The sequence below is a fragment of the Ambystoma mexicanum genome, chromosome 5q (genome assembly GCF_040938575.1).
Source record: "Ambystoma mexicanum isolate Mex_15411 chromosome 5q, UKY_AmexF1_1, whole genome shotgun sequence".
Classification (NCBI taxonomy): Eukaryota; Metazoa; Chordata; class Amphibia; order Caudata; family Ambystomatidae; genus Ambystoma; species Ambystoma mexicanum.
In genome coordinates this window covers 675,138,297-675,154,421 of record NC_090933.1, presented here as the reverse complement: position 1 = coordinate 675,154,421, position 16,125 = coordinate 675,138,297, and the positions used below count along the sequence as shown (strand labels likewise).

At 46.9% G+C, this 16,125-nt stretch overlaps 1 protein-coding gene across 1 annotated transcript; it reads right to left on the bottom strand.

Moving 5' to 3' along the window:
• Positions 1-3,785: 3,785 nt before the first annotated feature.
• Positions 3,786-5,641, bottom strand: RRS1 (ribosome biogenesis regulator 1 homolog). Its single transcript, XM_069621129.1, has one exon. The coding sequence runs from the start codon at positions 5,573-5,575 to the stop codon at positions 4,448-4,450; it is 1,128 nt and encodes a 375-aa protein (XP_069477230.1). The 5' UTR covers positions 5,576-5,641; the 3' UTR covers positions 3,786-4,447.
• Positions 5,642-16,125: the final 10,484 nt, after the last annotated feature.

Sequence of the window (16,125 nt, the reverse complement as noted above, 5' to 3'; positions counted from 1 at the left end):
GGGGCATCTGCGTACACTTGTGGATACCCCTCACCACGCTCAGATGTATTGCCACTGAAAACCGTATTCTTATCCCAGATCTCAAAAACGTACAGCAACTTCCACCCACAACAGCAGACTTCTTTTCTCCCCAGGAAGTGCTCAAAATAACCCTTTAGCCCAAGATAATATACATCTGTGAGCAAAAGCACTCCACAATATGACGGATGAATTCACGATAATGTATTAAAACATTATAATTAAAAACACTAACATTAAATGATTATTTCACTATGAATGTAGATACGGTTTAAGTTAAAATGCATACTGACTACAAGTTATCAAACCGCCGACACATACAAGATGTACCCTACCCTTCAAAGACTACTTGTGAAAATGCTGGTTGAATTAAAATGCGATTGGCCAATGAAAAAGACTTACATTACCATGATGCAACAGATCAAAAGTGAGAACAAACAAATTCGGCCATTAAAAAGAAAAAAAAAGCCAGTTCTACTAGCTAGCCATGAAGCCACTCACCCTCAGATCTCCACATACACCATTGCTAACTCAGCAAATCAAGTATCACTAGCCAGCAGCTAGAGTCCAGCGCAAATGTATCAAGCAGCATAAAACAAAGCAGAACCTTAAACTTTTACTTTAATAAACCTATATAGCACACCAAGTGATCCGGGGGCATACATGCACATAACAGAAATACCGACAAACAATTACCAAAAGTCCTGTACGAGCCCATACAGAGCCGGCAGGCAGTCAAGCAATGGGGGAGGGGTAATTATCTGAAAAGTAAGGTTTTAAACTTTTTCCTAAACAGTTCTGTGGATTTCATTGCTCTCAGATCAGGTGGTGTACATGTATGTAGTATTCCACACTTAGTGCTGCTGCATCAGTCACGAACAAACAGTGTCACTAACTTCTACATTATAAAACCTTGACTGGGGTGAAGTCTTACAGCATGATGGAGCAGCCTATAGTTGCCAAGACCCCCCTACATATTACAAGTACTCTAGCAAAGACCCATTTTTTTTTAGGCAGGCCTAAAAAAGGGACAACAAATAAACTTCTTTCCTGGCATCACAGCACCCGTGTTCCAATTTACAGGGTATTGTTACCAGCGCTTCGCATCTATACAAAAAAATATAAGCTAACTAGTATTCCCAACCCAAAATAAAAAGGGTTAACAACTTCAATTCTAGCTGCTTTTCTTGGTTGATTGTCTTTATGGTACAAGGGAGACCATGCGAACAGTAGCAACAATAATTGGACTTCCTCTGTGAAACCGAACTGAAGAAAGAAAATGTCAGGTTTCGGGTCAGAAGGCACTGCTGCACGGTGCAGTGGCTTTAAGGGAGGTGGTTAGGAAATCATGCAGTGGTTCTCGGCCTAAAATAGAGGTGCTAGTGGGGGGGGGTCTTCAATTTGTTAATCGAGTCCAAACCACCGAAGATAGTTAGGAATCTCTGTATTATGCAAATGTCTAAAATCCTAGTAATATTTGAAACCTGGCCAACGGTCTAAGAAAACCGTGCATTAAAGTATCACTCTTTAACATGGATATTCCATCCCAGGCGGCCTTCAGCTAGACAAGCCCCAGAATCCTAATAACTTCCCAGTGGGACATCGCAACAAGTACCTGATCACCCTGTATTGTGTACGCCTCCCCATCTGGAGAGACACTAACGTTTATCTAGTCATATTTACTGACCCTTCTCCCCCAGCTTCCAGCTTGTAAACATGTCATTTTCTCTTCCCTTAAAATTAGAGAACCCCTGGAGTCAGTCCCTTACATAAAACAGCAGTTCAAACTAAGCCTCCACCAAAACAAGCAGTTTCTGTCCTCCTACTAGGCCTTTGAAGAAGAGGAACAACCTCGAAACGCATCAGCCATTGACATTGGATGCTTTTTGCTTACATGTCTCCATGATTAAATGTCTTTTGTTTTAGAAACTGCTTGTCTGGCACTCTTCATTGAATTGGTATATTGTAATACGGTATCAATGAAGAACTTGTCTTGATCTTTCAAATTTGAAGACTAACTGCCATAAGGGCAGATCTAGATAGTGTGCAGGGTACGGGAGGATTCCAATTCTCTCCTTGTGTATAGCTAGGCCTTGTGCCAAGGCCTTATTTCCTTCTCTGCACCTCTCATTGCTGGATCCTGAATCTACAAACCTTAACACTGGTGTGCACCCATCACCCCATTTTTTTGCATAGTTTCTGTACATTGCCAGCTAGAGGGAGCCCTTAAGAAATAACGAGGCCAATGCAAACAATACCGACACTAAGCCCATGGCTCAGTTTAATCCTCAAGCCAGAGTATACAAATGGGGGGCAGTTTAGAACCCAACGCGTTGGCTTAATGCATACTTGCTTACAGAAACACCCTGATAGCCCAGTGCAAGCACACATGCATCTAGGGCATTTCTACTTGGTCACTGAGGTGCCAATGTCTGTGCGATGGGGAGCATCAAAACTGTCCAATTTTATAATGAGGTGTTAGTTTTTATTGGAGGGCTGTTTCAGTGCGAGATAGTGAGAGCATCAGGGGGAACATCCAGAGATGTTCCTTGTCTCAAAGCCAGGTAGAGCAGGTTTCGAAATTGAGTGGAGCTGGAGCCATCTAGATACTGCTTGATGTCTACAAGAACCTGGTTATGGCTAGGTTGATACCAACAGCTACTTTTGGCTCCCCAAGGCAACTGATGCTAATACACCTACGGGCATGTAACTGCGTTTGTGACATTTATATACATTAGTACACATGTATACAATATTTAAAGCATAACAGGTCATAAATAATGGGCAAATGTTAGGGTTGGATCATATGTGGGAAGTTAGATTTGCGGAACGCAATGCACTAGCTCCTCAATGCCCCATTGGTAGCGCATGGGCACTGGTGAATTCTGGATAACCTGGGGCTGCTTTTAGCTCTTGCCTATCCAATCTTAATTACGAGCCCTGTAGAGCAATCAGTGTCATTAGTATAGCATGCGGTCACTGCCCAAGCCATGCAGCAGGGTTGCTTTGTTTAATATTTTAAAATTAATGTGCTCACTGCTGTACCCTACATTAGAGGCACATTCTGCAATTGCAATTCCATCAAGATGCTCAATATGCTTAAGCAACTTACAAGTTCAATAGATTTATAAGCACGGTTGTCAAACCCTGCATGACCAGCTGAAGGAAGTAGACCTAGAAGGAACAAAATGTTCACACAAGTATAACCCCAGAAGCTGATGAATACGCTGTTCCGTAGAATATGACACAAAGCGCAATCACAAAATCACAAGGATTAAAGTTCATCCAACCATGCAGGATTAGAATGCGTATAGGGCGGGTTCAAAATTGAGGGGAGCTATGAGCTATCGAGTGCCTGGCTAGCTTGATAGCAACAACTGACAGGAACTACTTTTGTCTCCTCGGGCCATCTGATGCCAAACAAACACCTATGTAAATTTAACTGTTTGGGACAATTTATAAATACACATTAGTATATGTCTACAACCTTTAAAGCACAAGAGTTCATAAATATTTGGATAAGTTGCAGAATGCACTAGCTGCTTGGGTTACAGACATTCTGTGGATGAAAATGACCAAACGGCCCCAACGAAGCTCCTAAGCCACTTGAAACAAAGCCAGCACAAAAAGCTAAACAAGATTCTAAAATGCTAAAATTCAGGTTTCACAACAGCCCCAGCTATCAAAGTGTTCCTAGACTGCATTTTCTCGACACCTGTTTGAAACGTTAACACGTAAACAAATCAAAAGGAAACTAGTGCACAACGAAGTGCTCCACGTTTTAATTATCTAAGGAACGACATGATTCCATGAGTTTAACCTCCATTTTAGGAATACGGTCTACAAATGTACCGTTTCAGTAAACGGGTAGAGAAAAATGTGAACAAAAGAAATAAAGCATGTAATTGAATGCAAAATATAAGTATATGCAAACTGTTCCTCGTTTGTCGTATAAGGTGAGAAAATCAATCTCTCAGGAAAACCTCGAGACAGAAAATAATGTCCCAACACGTGAATGTTTTTATTTTAGTATTCGAAACTGGATGTCAAGGTACCCAAACCCTGAAACATTCTTCTCAAATGTGAGCTACATGACCCACATTAAAAAGTAGAATTCATTTTGTGGATCATAACCAACGCGAGTGGAACATTCCTCCCAAATGTGAAAAACATGACCCACAAAAGTAGAATTCATATTGTGGACCGTAAAGACAGAGTTCCATAATGAAGATGTCACTGAAGGAGAGTGTTGTTGGTATTCCAAATGCTCGTACTGTACAGAGGAGGGGGCGGACCGGAGAACGTAAACAAGCAATCCCTACGGTCAGTGTCACTCTTAGCAATGCAGTTCCATTTTACATCAGAGGATCGGGTGTGACACTCAAGTACAGCCAGTCAAGAGGTCCAATAAAAGATCGTGGTCGTGGTTTTATTTCCTGTTCCTTTTTCCTCCTGGGCTTTTGCCTCCCGGGCTTCTGCCTTTGCCACCTGGGATCTTGCCCTTTCCTCCAGTGGTTTTCCTTTTACCCACAACCCCCTTACCCACCTTCTTGCCCCTCGTTTTGCCTCCAGGACCTTTGCTCGCACGACCAGCTTTCTTGGGCTGCCTTCTACGAAGCGACGCCGCGTCGCTGTCCTCCTCCCGCATCTGCTTGTGTGCGGCGCGGGTGACGTCCAGTTTCGGCTTCTTGTTGTGCATCAACCCCAGCAGCTCCAGCTGTCTTTTTCGTTCAGCGCCCAGGTCGCCGATGAGAGGCTGGAAGCTGCGCTTCTTGCCTCCGCCGCGCGGCTCCTCCTTCTCGCGGGGCAAGCGCTCCTGGAATCGCCCTGCTGAGGCCGTGGACGAGCGGGCCACTCGCATGGCACGCCCCAGCTGCTGTTTCGAGTGGGAACCACCAGGGGCCGGGGCCAGACCCCCTGGCCCGGGAACCCTCCCGCCGCCACTGCGCTGGGCTCGTGCGATGTTGCGCAGCCGGTTTAACTCATTTTTTGCCACCCGTTCGCGCTTAGCCTGGCGCCGCTCCCCGAATAAATCGCGCTCCGGGTCGGCGACCTCGGGCACCTCAATGAGCCAGTCCTTGGTGTCGTCACCGGCGCGTTGGTAACCCCAGCGGCGGCGCCACTCCCCGCGGGCCTCATCCCATACCAGGTTAGTCTTCTTGCGCTTCTGTATGCCTTTAAGTTTAGCGAACTGCTCCCAGCGGGTGGGGGCGCGGGGTTTCGGCGGCGGCTTCTCGCGGGGAAGCCGCACAGAGGGCTCCGGCAGCTTCGCCACCAGCACGGCCTCCCCGCCTGCGAGCCGCTCCGCTGGCAGCGCCCAGAGCGCGTTCACTAACAGCTGCGTGTTGTCGCGGGCCAGGGCCCTTAGCCGTTCCTCCAGCTCCGAGCCGGCCACTGCTCGGCGGCCCTGGGCGTCAGGCGGATTGGGGTCACAAGCCAGCAAGTTGCCCAAATCAATCTGCAGCTCAAGCTCCTTCTGCACCGTGACCCGCCGGAGCTTATCGGCGTCTTCCTGCTCCGCGCGAGCCAGCAGCGCTTCCACCGTCTGCGCTGCCATGATTACGGACAACGCACGTGTGCATCCGTCAATGAAAACAGGATGGGGAGACACGAACCGTCATCAGAAAGTTCCATAACTTCCGGCAAAAGCTGATACGTCACCTGAGGACTAGACCGCGCATACGTGGAAACACACTGGTTCTATTACTGAACTAGAAGGATAATATGCTATCAGAAACCGAGACAGCACTGGACGCCATGTTGGTGGTTAAAGCAACCATGTAATCCCTCACTTTCCTGTGGCGCATGCTCAAAAAACAAGCATTGGCAATGCCAACAGTTTTGGCTTTTGTGTCGGCGCAGGAAATGCATTTGCCAGGCACTGCCGTATTGGTATCGACTTGCCATCAATAATATTGATGGCACAACGGTACCAGTACTTGGGCATATAATAGTGCCTGGCAAATGCCTAATACTTTTATAGAAGCCAAAACTGTTGGCGTTGCTAATGCTTGTTTTTAACAGGGCTTCAGTGAAGGACCCATATAGTGCTTATAAATCGAGTGGCTGAAGGGAGACCTGGTTAAGACATTTTTATTACACCAGTGGCATGTTTACAGCTCCAATTAAGTCTAGAAGACTGCTTTGGAAAAAACCCTGGAAGTCACTTTCATACATGCCAACTGACACAATCTAGCCGACACAGGTAAGAGTAATTAACTTTCTTTATTGGCGAGACCCCACAGCCACAAGCTACGGCTCCCCTCGCTCAACGGCCACTGTGGAATGTTGATTGCTGAACGTGCATCAACATTCCACCAGTGTGCCTATGCACGAGCCTGTGCATATTACAACATATCCTCTTCCCTTGGATAAAAATGTTGGCACCCACAAACAATTTCCTTTTTTTTTCCGAACATGGAAAACGAAAACAAACATCACATGACATGTCATATTTCAACTTACTTTAACAGCTGTATCCATACAAGTAGCATGGTAATATTAAATGTACTTCACTCTTAACAAACATAATCCCTGAATTTTATGGGCCGTCCACAGCTCCTACCCACACGACCCCTTTGTTGAACTGCATCAGGTTGCTGATCCATAGCAGACTGAAATTCCACATTGACCTGTGGATCAACAGAACCTGGAAATGGTGCCCCCTCTTGCTGTTCACCCCCGATGGGTTGCGAAACCACAGGATTATAATCCAGTGCATTTTCTTGTGATTCCTCCTCATATTCCACACCATCCCTGACCACACGTCTGCATCCATCCACCACCACTCGCCTCTTACTCCACACAGATCCATCCTCCAAGTGCACATACCCTTTTCCAACTTTAACAACCTTCCTTAAGGGCATAAAAGTGCTGTATCCTTTATGAACTAACCTAGGATTCTTTATGTACACCTGATCCCCAGGCTTTACGTTCAACTCCTTCCTACTCATTTGTGAGGACCCCATGGTCTGCTGGCGCTCTAAAATGCTGCGATGAATTGCTCGCAAATCCATATCGCATGGACCACCACCCCCCATAGCCAGGGTTCTCAACATTGTGCCTGCCTTCCTGCCCCTCATTAATTCAAATGGAGATCTACCCGTAAGCATGGCAAGTGTTCTCCGATATGCAGCCAGGTATTGTGACACAACTTCTTGCCAGTTCAAACCATTGGTCAAAGCCAATTGTATGGCTGACTTAATAGTGCCATTGGCCCTTTCAACCAGACCATTTGCCGAAGGATTATACAGAGCTGTCCTATAGTGAGAAATGGCATGCTTTTCCAAGAATTCTCTCATGGCTCTAGAAGTGAACTGCACACCATTATCCGTAACTAAACTTGCCGGTAAACCCCCACGGTCAAATACTTTTCTCAGAAAATCAATTACGGTATTGGTCGTAACATCTGAACACGCCGCCACCTCAATCCACCTGGATGTGTAATCCACCAACACTAACATATATCTGGACTCAGGCTCTAAACAGTCAAACGGACCCATAATATCCAAAGCCAATTTCGACCATACCTGCTCTGGAACCTCAACAGGATGCACCGGTTGTGGATGCAGTACCTTGCTCTTATCACTGACAGAACACGCTTGACACTCTTTCACCACTTGTTCCACATCCTTGTCCATTGACGGCCACCAATACTCCTCTCTCAATCTCCTTTTGGTCAAAGATCGGCCCAAATGACCTTCATGTGCCAATTCCACCATTCTTCCCCTCAAACTTATCGGGGGTATCAATCTGCTGCCCCTAGACACACCCCAGGGGCCTTCTGCTAATTCCTGGAGAACCTGGGCATATCCTTTCCCTTCCGGCCTTTCCTTCACGGTGTGCCACCCCTTCACCAGACCTTCCCTAATCCACTTTAACTCAATATCATCCTCAGACTCCTGATCCCACACCGACTTCTCCACAGCAGACGTGACCAATGCAACCTGACACTCCTGCAAATCATCCTTCTTAACTACTCCCCCCTCACTGTCCTCCTCTACCCCTGGCAAGCGGGACAAACAATCCGCGACAACATTAAACTTCCCCGGAAAATACTGCAAGGAAAAATTGTAATCTTGTAACTGTACTGACCACCTCGCAATCCTCGGGGATACTGCCATGACTCCCTTGGAAGAAAATACCTGTACCAACGGTTTATGGTCTGTTCTCACTACATAGGGTATGCCCCACACAAATGTCCTAAAATGTTTTGAAGCCCACAGCACTGCCAAAGTCTCTTTCTCAATTACAGAGTACCTGCTTTCCACATCTCTCAATGTCCTTGAAGCAAAAGCCACCGGGACCCATTCACCATTAATGTATTGCTCTAGGACTGCCCCTAGGCCCACCTCACTTGCATCCACCGTCAACGCAGTTCTATTTTTTGGGTCAAATGATTTCAGACAGGGAGCCTTCTCCACCTCCCTCTTAACCAACTCGAATTCTGCCGCACACTCCGCAGACCATACAAATCTTACACACTTCCTCATGAGAGCTCTCATGGCCACTGTCTTTTCAGCGTAATTTGACACAAATTTAACATAATACTCTGCAAGACCCAGAAAAGCCCTTAGCTGATCCTTATTAACCGGAGCTGGCGTATCCCTCAACACTTGTACCAACTCCCTTTTTGGACTTACACCTTGTGAACTCAACGTGTGTCCCAAATATGTGACCTCCTCCACCCCCACTTGACACTGTTAATTTTACAGTCAGACCTCTCTCTTTAAGAATCTGCATGACCTTCCTCACCCTTGCATCATGTTGCTCCCTGCTGCTGCCCCAAACCAAAATGTCACCTTGAAAGTAGCTGACACCTACCACCCCTTCAAACAACTGATGCATCAGCCTCTGAAATACTGCCGAAGCCGAAGCCAAACCAAAAGGCATGCGACAAAATCTGAACGCCCCAAACGGAGTCACAAATGACGTAAGAGGTCTAGATTCAACATGCAGGTCAATTTGGTGATACGCCGTTGACAAATCAAAAGTTGAAAAATATTTAGCTTCACCCAACGTCAATAGCAACTCATTAATATTAGGCAAAGGATGCCGATCCACCCATATGCTGGCATTTAATTCCCGGAGATCCACGCACATTCTGATGCTGCCATCACTCTTCTTCACTAAAACCACAGGAAACAACCATTCCGAAGCCTCAATGGGTTCTATTATTCCTGCCGACTGCAACTTAGACAATTCCGCCTTAAATGCCTCCCTCACTGAAACTGGCACCCCCCTCACCTTGTGAACTTTAGGCACTGCACCCTTCTTCAACACAATGCGATGCGTAAAGCCCCTAAGCTTACCCAGGATGTCAGAAAACACTTCAGGAAACTCACTCATAAGCACTGTAGGGGTAACTCTTACATCCTTCTCTTCCATTCCCTCCCTGACACTGAGAACCGGTTCTTTTTCACCTGGATGAATTTGTATCTTTAGTGCAGCCTGCTCATCCCAACCCAACACACTTGTCCCTTTTTGAGCCACATACAATTTACCTAAGGTCTGCCTTCCTTTGAATGAAAAATTTGACCAATCATAACCAAGTAGATCAATGGAACTTTGCCCGTATGCATACGGTCTGATGTCTGGTGCCAATAGCGTAGAGATCGGCTTACCCAAAACCTCTTGATACACTTCCGGAGACACCAGGGTATAAGGTGACTCAGAGTCCACCAGCATATCCACAGGGTGCTGGTCCACCAACACCGACACCCATGGACCCTTTCGCCCACCACCCTCCACATGTAATATGACACTCTGTTTGGGACCCCCACCTGATGCTCCCTCCAGCCCCGTGGTAAACTCTTCTGCAGTTACATTTGCGACCACCTGCCCTTTACACATTCGTGCAAAATGGCCCACCCGTTTACATTTCCTGCACTCTACATTGCTAGCAGGACATGATTTCGAATCCACTGTGTGACTTGACCACCCACAATTTTTGCACACCTCTTTACCTTTAGGTGCTCTGTTCCCTTGTACAACCCCTTTGTCCAAACCCTTCTTGCTCTTTGACACCACCGCATGCACCGTTTCCCTATTTCCATCCCTTTCAGTAACAATTTGTACACTCGCCTTGGAGGCTTCAATTGCTCTAGCAATCTCCAAAACCTTATCAAGAGAAGGATCGCTCTCAATCCACAATCTCTCTCTAATTTTTTGATTAGACGTTTTCATCATAATCTGATCCCTTATATGTTCCTCTCCGTTACCCGGGAACCCACATGTAGCCATGAGCGCACGTAAGGCAGTAACGTATGAATCTATACTTTCTGCGGAACCTTGTGCCCTAGAGAAAAACTTATAACGCTCTAAAACCACATTAACTCTTTTTCCAAAACGTACTTGCAATTTCTTCAAAGCCGTCTCATAGGCACTTACAACCATTTCCCCTTCGCCTCCCCCTTGAACCATTACATTCTCTCCAGGCAGGTGACGAAAAACTCTCAAGCCTTCAGTACCAATACAATTAAGCAAAGCAGCCTCCTTTTCATCATCGTTGAACTTTGCCCCACCCGCAGCCCGCAAATATACCTTAAAGGCATCTACCCACTGCTCCCAAGGCGCAACCGGCTCTCCTGGGTTAGTCAAAAATGCTGGTGGAGGCCTAGCAGCTGTATGCAACATGGCCGAAATTTACTGTCCAAGACCTTGTGCCCACCAAAGTAACCGACACAAAACTGTTCTTTTGCGTGCCCCCCTATAATCCAAGAATTTTCCTCTCTTTCACTTAAAGTCAGTGGTCACCACACCAACCAAGGTGACCGCACATGCATATCTTCCGTTGTAGCCTTGTGAGCGTGCACCCCCACGCATATGCAGTACAACAGGTCCTGGAACAGGGTGAGTCACAACCAATGATGTATTTTTTCCAGCACAGGGTAATCACAACACCAACCAGAATGACCGCACACGCATATCTTCCCCTGTAGCCTTGTGAGCGTGCACCCCCACGCATATGCAGTACAGCCAGGTCCTGGCACAGGGTGAGTCACAACCAATGATGTACCCAACGATGTGTACAATCCCAGCCCCAGACAAGCTGCAGCTTTAACTTGTCTGGGCCCAATGGAACAGGGTGTTCCAACCTTACCAGCAACACCCCTTCATATCCACCTTAAATCTGAACTGTGGCTCTGCAACTTGCCACGTATTTAACGGTGTTCTCCTCCTGTCTTCACTCATCCGGCAGCCGCCGCAGTAGGATGTTGTGAAAGCACACTGCGCACTGCCACCGCAGCCCCTCCTGCTTCCCTGGAGCGACCGCAGGCAGCGCAGAGCGGTGCAGGCGTCACCACGGCCCCTCCTCGTTGGACTCAGCCCACGCTAAGCCGGATAGCGTAAACACGCTGTCGGGGGCGGAGCCAACTGCCGCGCACAGGCCTCCGATCCACCTGGAGCAGGACCCCGGCTGGGGCACACGCAGACTCCGCCGCGACCAGGGGAACAGAAAGCTACGGCCTCCGCTCCTCCACAGAACAGCCACCCGCCCGGCGCCCCAACAAATCCAGGCACCGGCGAGCCGGCAGCAGCCAACAGCTCCTCGCCCTCCGCTCCTCCACTGGGGCACACGCAGACTCCGCAGCGAGCCGGCGGCAGCCAACAGCTCCTCGCCCTCCGCTCCTGCACAGAGCAGCCTCCCGCCCGGCCCTGCACCGGTTCAAGCCCGCAGGAGCCGCTGCAACAGATCCAGCGCCGGTCGGCCACCGTCCACGCCGACTGCGCCCGAGACGATGGGGAGCCGCACAGCCGATCCGCACACACGTGGGACAGGGTCTCGTCAAGATCCCGATCCTCGTCGCCAATGACACAATCTAGCCGACACAGGTAAGAGTAATTAACTTTCTTTATTGGCGAGACCCCACAGCCACAAGCTATGGCTCCCCTCGCTCAACGGCCACTGTGGAATGTTGATTGCTGAACGTGCATCAACATTCCACCAGTGTGCCTATGCACGAGCCCGTGCATATTACAACACCAACCCTCCCGATTTAGGCGGGAGAGTCCTGATTTTTGCGTGAAAAATATTGCTATTTTTCACGTTCTCCCGCCTAAAATGAATCTTTGCCCAATACATTCCTATGGGAAAATCTCAGTTTCCCGATTTTTCGGATGTAAATCTCCCGCACAGGTGGGTTGAAATGTTGGCATGTATGCACTTTCGCCACAATACTTGATGATAGGGCTTGATCAAGTTAACTCAGATCCCAGGAGGATGTGTTTTGGGTGGGAAGGACCATAAAGTGGGTGTGAATTCTGGGATTACTACAGGTAATCTTCATTACTCCTAGTCCTACTCTTCCTCATTTCAGTATTTACCACAGAGATGCTCTGCCTCCCTCCAGAACCCTTTCCAAGCTTCTTTCCTCTTCGCTCCACCCCTACTAGGGGGGTAGAACCTCCTCCATAAAAAAAATACACAGTGGATGTTTCTGTCATACATATCACCTTATCCAATTGTGTACATTATTTTCATAGCATTGAATGCTGTATTTATTTTGAAGATACTTGGACTCCAATATGTTGCACTCTTTTATGACATATTTTATCCTTGTGGATTTATTTTATTTTATTTCATTGTTTTTCTTCAATTTATCAAAAAATTGAAAACTTCTTTTCGTATAATCTATCATTGGTGATGACACGTTTTACAAAAAGACACATTTCACAGCATTCAGACATCACATATCACATCATGAAAATACAAGCAATATTTGTTGCTTAATACTCAGCGGTTGTGGGCATGCGTGAGCCTCATTCCGGCTCGTGCATGCGTAAACTAATAAACGAGGTCCGTGTACGGCAGTTGCCGCCGGACACTCATACCAGCAACACGCGTCCCGCGTCTGATTACCGCGTGCGTGTGAGGCGGCCGGGGGTGCACCCGCCCGCTAACATTGGTGACGAGGAGGTGCCGTGGGTGTGTAAGCGTGACATTTTGCCTGCAACTTTCTGTGTTGGAGAAAGTGTTTTCGTTCGCCACGCGGCTACGAATCCCGACGCAATTAGCCGGCGGCCATCTTGACAATGCTGATCATGACGGTTGCGGCCCAGAAGGGTGCTCGTGCTCCGTCTGTGTTCCATCTATCTTCAATTTTTGAACAATCCATGGCCATTAGTGGACTAATGGCCGTGGTTACTGCTTGGTGAAGGGGCAGGAAGCACCCCAATCGTCCTGAGGAACTACCTGTGCCACAACCTGGTTTATCCTTTATCACCGGGCCACCAGACCACAACCACATCTCCTAGGAGGAGGAAGATCAGTGGGGAGCACATCAGGCTGTGACAGCTAAAATTACCACGGCTGTTTCTACAACTGTGTCCTAACACAAATCATCATTATGGGTGAGCAGGAAGAAGGGGATGGTGCACCGATGCCAATTCCACGCAGGCAAAGCGGCACTCTGGCACCCATGCTAGAATTGAACACATCAGGCCCTCCCTCCAAACTGGGTACTAGATGGCTACTGTGGGTAAAAAAAACTTGAGATGTTTTTCAGGGCCACTGGAGAGACTGATGACGATGCAAAGGTGGCCACGATGATATACTCAGTAGGCACAGAAGTCTACAGGATCTACGACTTGCTAAACCTTCAGGTGAACACTTATGATGCTGTCAAACAAGCCCTCCAAAACCACTTCCTCCCCATGGCGAATGTGGACTTTGACAGATTCGTGATGTGTGCGGAGAAGCAACAGGGCGAAGACTCCCTGGACCAGTTCTGTGCTAGGCTGCGACACCTCGCAAGCACCTGCAGGTGGGTGAATGAGGAGGAGATGGTGCATAACCAGTTAATACAAGGCTGCAGCTCGGGGAAGCTGCAGAGACAAGTGCTTCGAGAGCCAGGCCTGACGCTCACACAAATCCTGGACATAGGGCGCGCATATGAACTGGCTGAAAACAGGGGTGCCAAGATGGATGCGACTGTGCGTCCAGGACGGAGTGAGGATGCTTTTGCAGTTGGTCATCCGCCAGTGCCCCAGATAAGATTTTGAGGTGGGAGTAAGTATTTTACTCCCCATTTTTAAACTTTGAGAGTAAATGTGATTTCAAGACAGTAAAAACGACTTTTCTCCTTTGCAAGAGAGTAACATGTATGTGACATCTAGCCGACGTATGCAAAAACTGTCTGGAAATCATTACTATTCTGGCCATTTAATCTCTCCTGTACATATTTAAATGTTGAAAACACAAAAACCTAGCCAATTACACAATAAAGCAAACATGAATTGTATTGTTTGTTTTGAGGTTCGATAGCAAAATTGTCTTTTGATGTTTAATTAAAGTCCTAATTTCCTGAAGCTAATACTACGTAATGGTATGCCAATGTTATGATACAACAGTGCAGGGAGGCAAGTATTCCATGCTAAATTCTATATCTAATCTCATGGTCAAATAGTTATTTATATATCGCTTTTGGCAAAGCGGTGCACATAAAACATATTCATCACAATTATCAGCAAACATAAGACAGTACTCCTTTAACAACCTTGAAAGGATGAAAGGCTGAGTTGGCCTTGCCGGGATTTAAAACTGCAACCTACAGATCACGCACAGATTGCAGCAACAAGCTCTCAAGCGGCTGACCTATTTTATTGGCTAACATCCTTCAGGGGTCGGTAAGCTGGGTATCGACTGAGGTATAATAATCAGTGCCTAGATGTTGGACAAACCATGTATGAAGCGCTACATGAAGTTAAATGGTGCCTTCAGGCGTTTGTGCGCTCAATAAATGTGCATAACATACCATAACATAAATATCTATCTGGATTATCAATGGGACAGGTTTTGTTGAATTACAAATGTAACTTTAAATAGTTTTTTTTTAACAGGGCTTGCACTTAATGGAGCGTCAGGTTTTGGATTTTTTAATTGTAGTCTTGAAGATTTGAAAGGCTAGAACACCCGTGATTGGTGTAATGACAATCACTAACCCTTGAGCAAAGACTCACTGACCATTTATAGTAATGTACCCCATTGACTTCAAAGTTGAATGGATGTAAACTAGACTGTGCATACTCCTCATTTTACACACTGTCTTCATAATTAGAGTGTAAATTAAATTATAAGCGTAAACATGATCTGCCTCGTGTGATTATGCACACAGCACAGGAACTCAGAAAAATACAATTGTGCAATACTCGTTTGCTTACACTGGAAAAAATGCTTAATTTGTTACAAAAGAGGAATTCTCAATTGCAACTTAGTTTTCCATCTTATTAATTATACAATCCTAAAATGCTAGGAAAATAAATAAACACAGTGCTTCTGTTTGCCCCATGAGTATCAACACAGCAGAAGCTGAATGGAAAGAAACCATTCTTTTTTTATCACAGTGTGCAGTTTCTTTTTTTGAAAGGCTTCAGAGAAATACATTCTGTTTCATGGCTTGCAATAACATCCGTGTAGATAAAAACCAAAAGAAGCGTTCTGGTTTCTGTCAAGTAACCTGAACTTTGCACTGCCCTCTGCTCTAAACATGTGTGTAAATGTACACAGGAAAATGATAAGCCGGTCGTATTTAAAGATTTTCATGAGTAAAACGGCATGTACGCACCTTATCTGGAGGCCTGCGTCCCGCCCTATGCAAGATACGCTGGGGACAGTAACGGGCGGACAGCTCCTCTTTGCCTTGTGCCCACAATCCTGTCAGTTCTGCGGGTATGATCTGCCACACACTGGGGAATGTCCCGCGAAAACGAGAGTCTGCAGAAGGTGCAGCAAGCCAGGACACTATGCAAGGGTGTGTAAAGCTGCGGGTCCGGTGGTGGCGTCAAGGGGGCTGGCAAGAGTGAGTGGGGATAACCCCAGGCGTTTCAGGAGTGTGTCGATGATCGAACATGGTGTGCAATAGTTGGACATTGCGGAGGAAGAAAAGGATGAGGAGGAGGTCTTCTTCATCTTGAACATTGCCACATGCACAAAACAGAGAAGGCAACTAACCTGCACAGTGAACATTGGGGATGTGCCAACACCTGTCTTGATTCACACAGGAGCGTGTCTGCGTCCTGGCAGCTGAACACTATGAGGCGCTTCCAGGCCCTCCCAAATTAGAAGAGTCAAAGGCCCGAATATATACTTTTGGTGGAGACACGCCG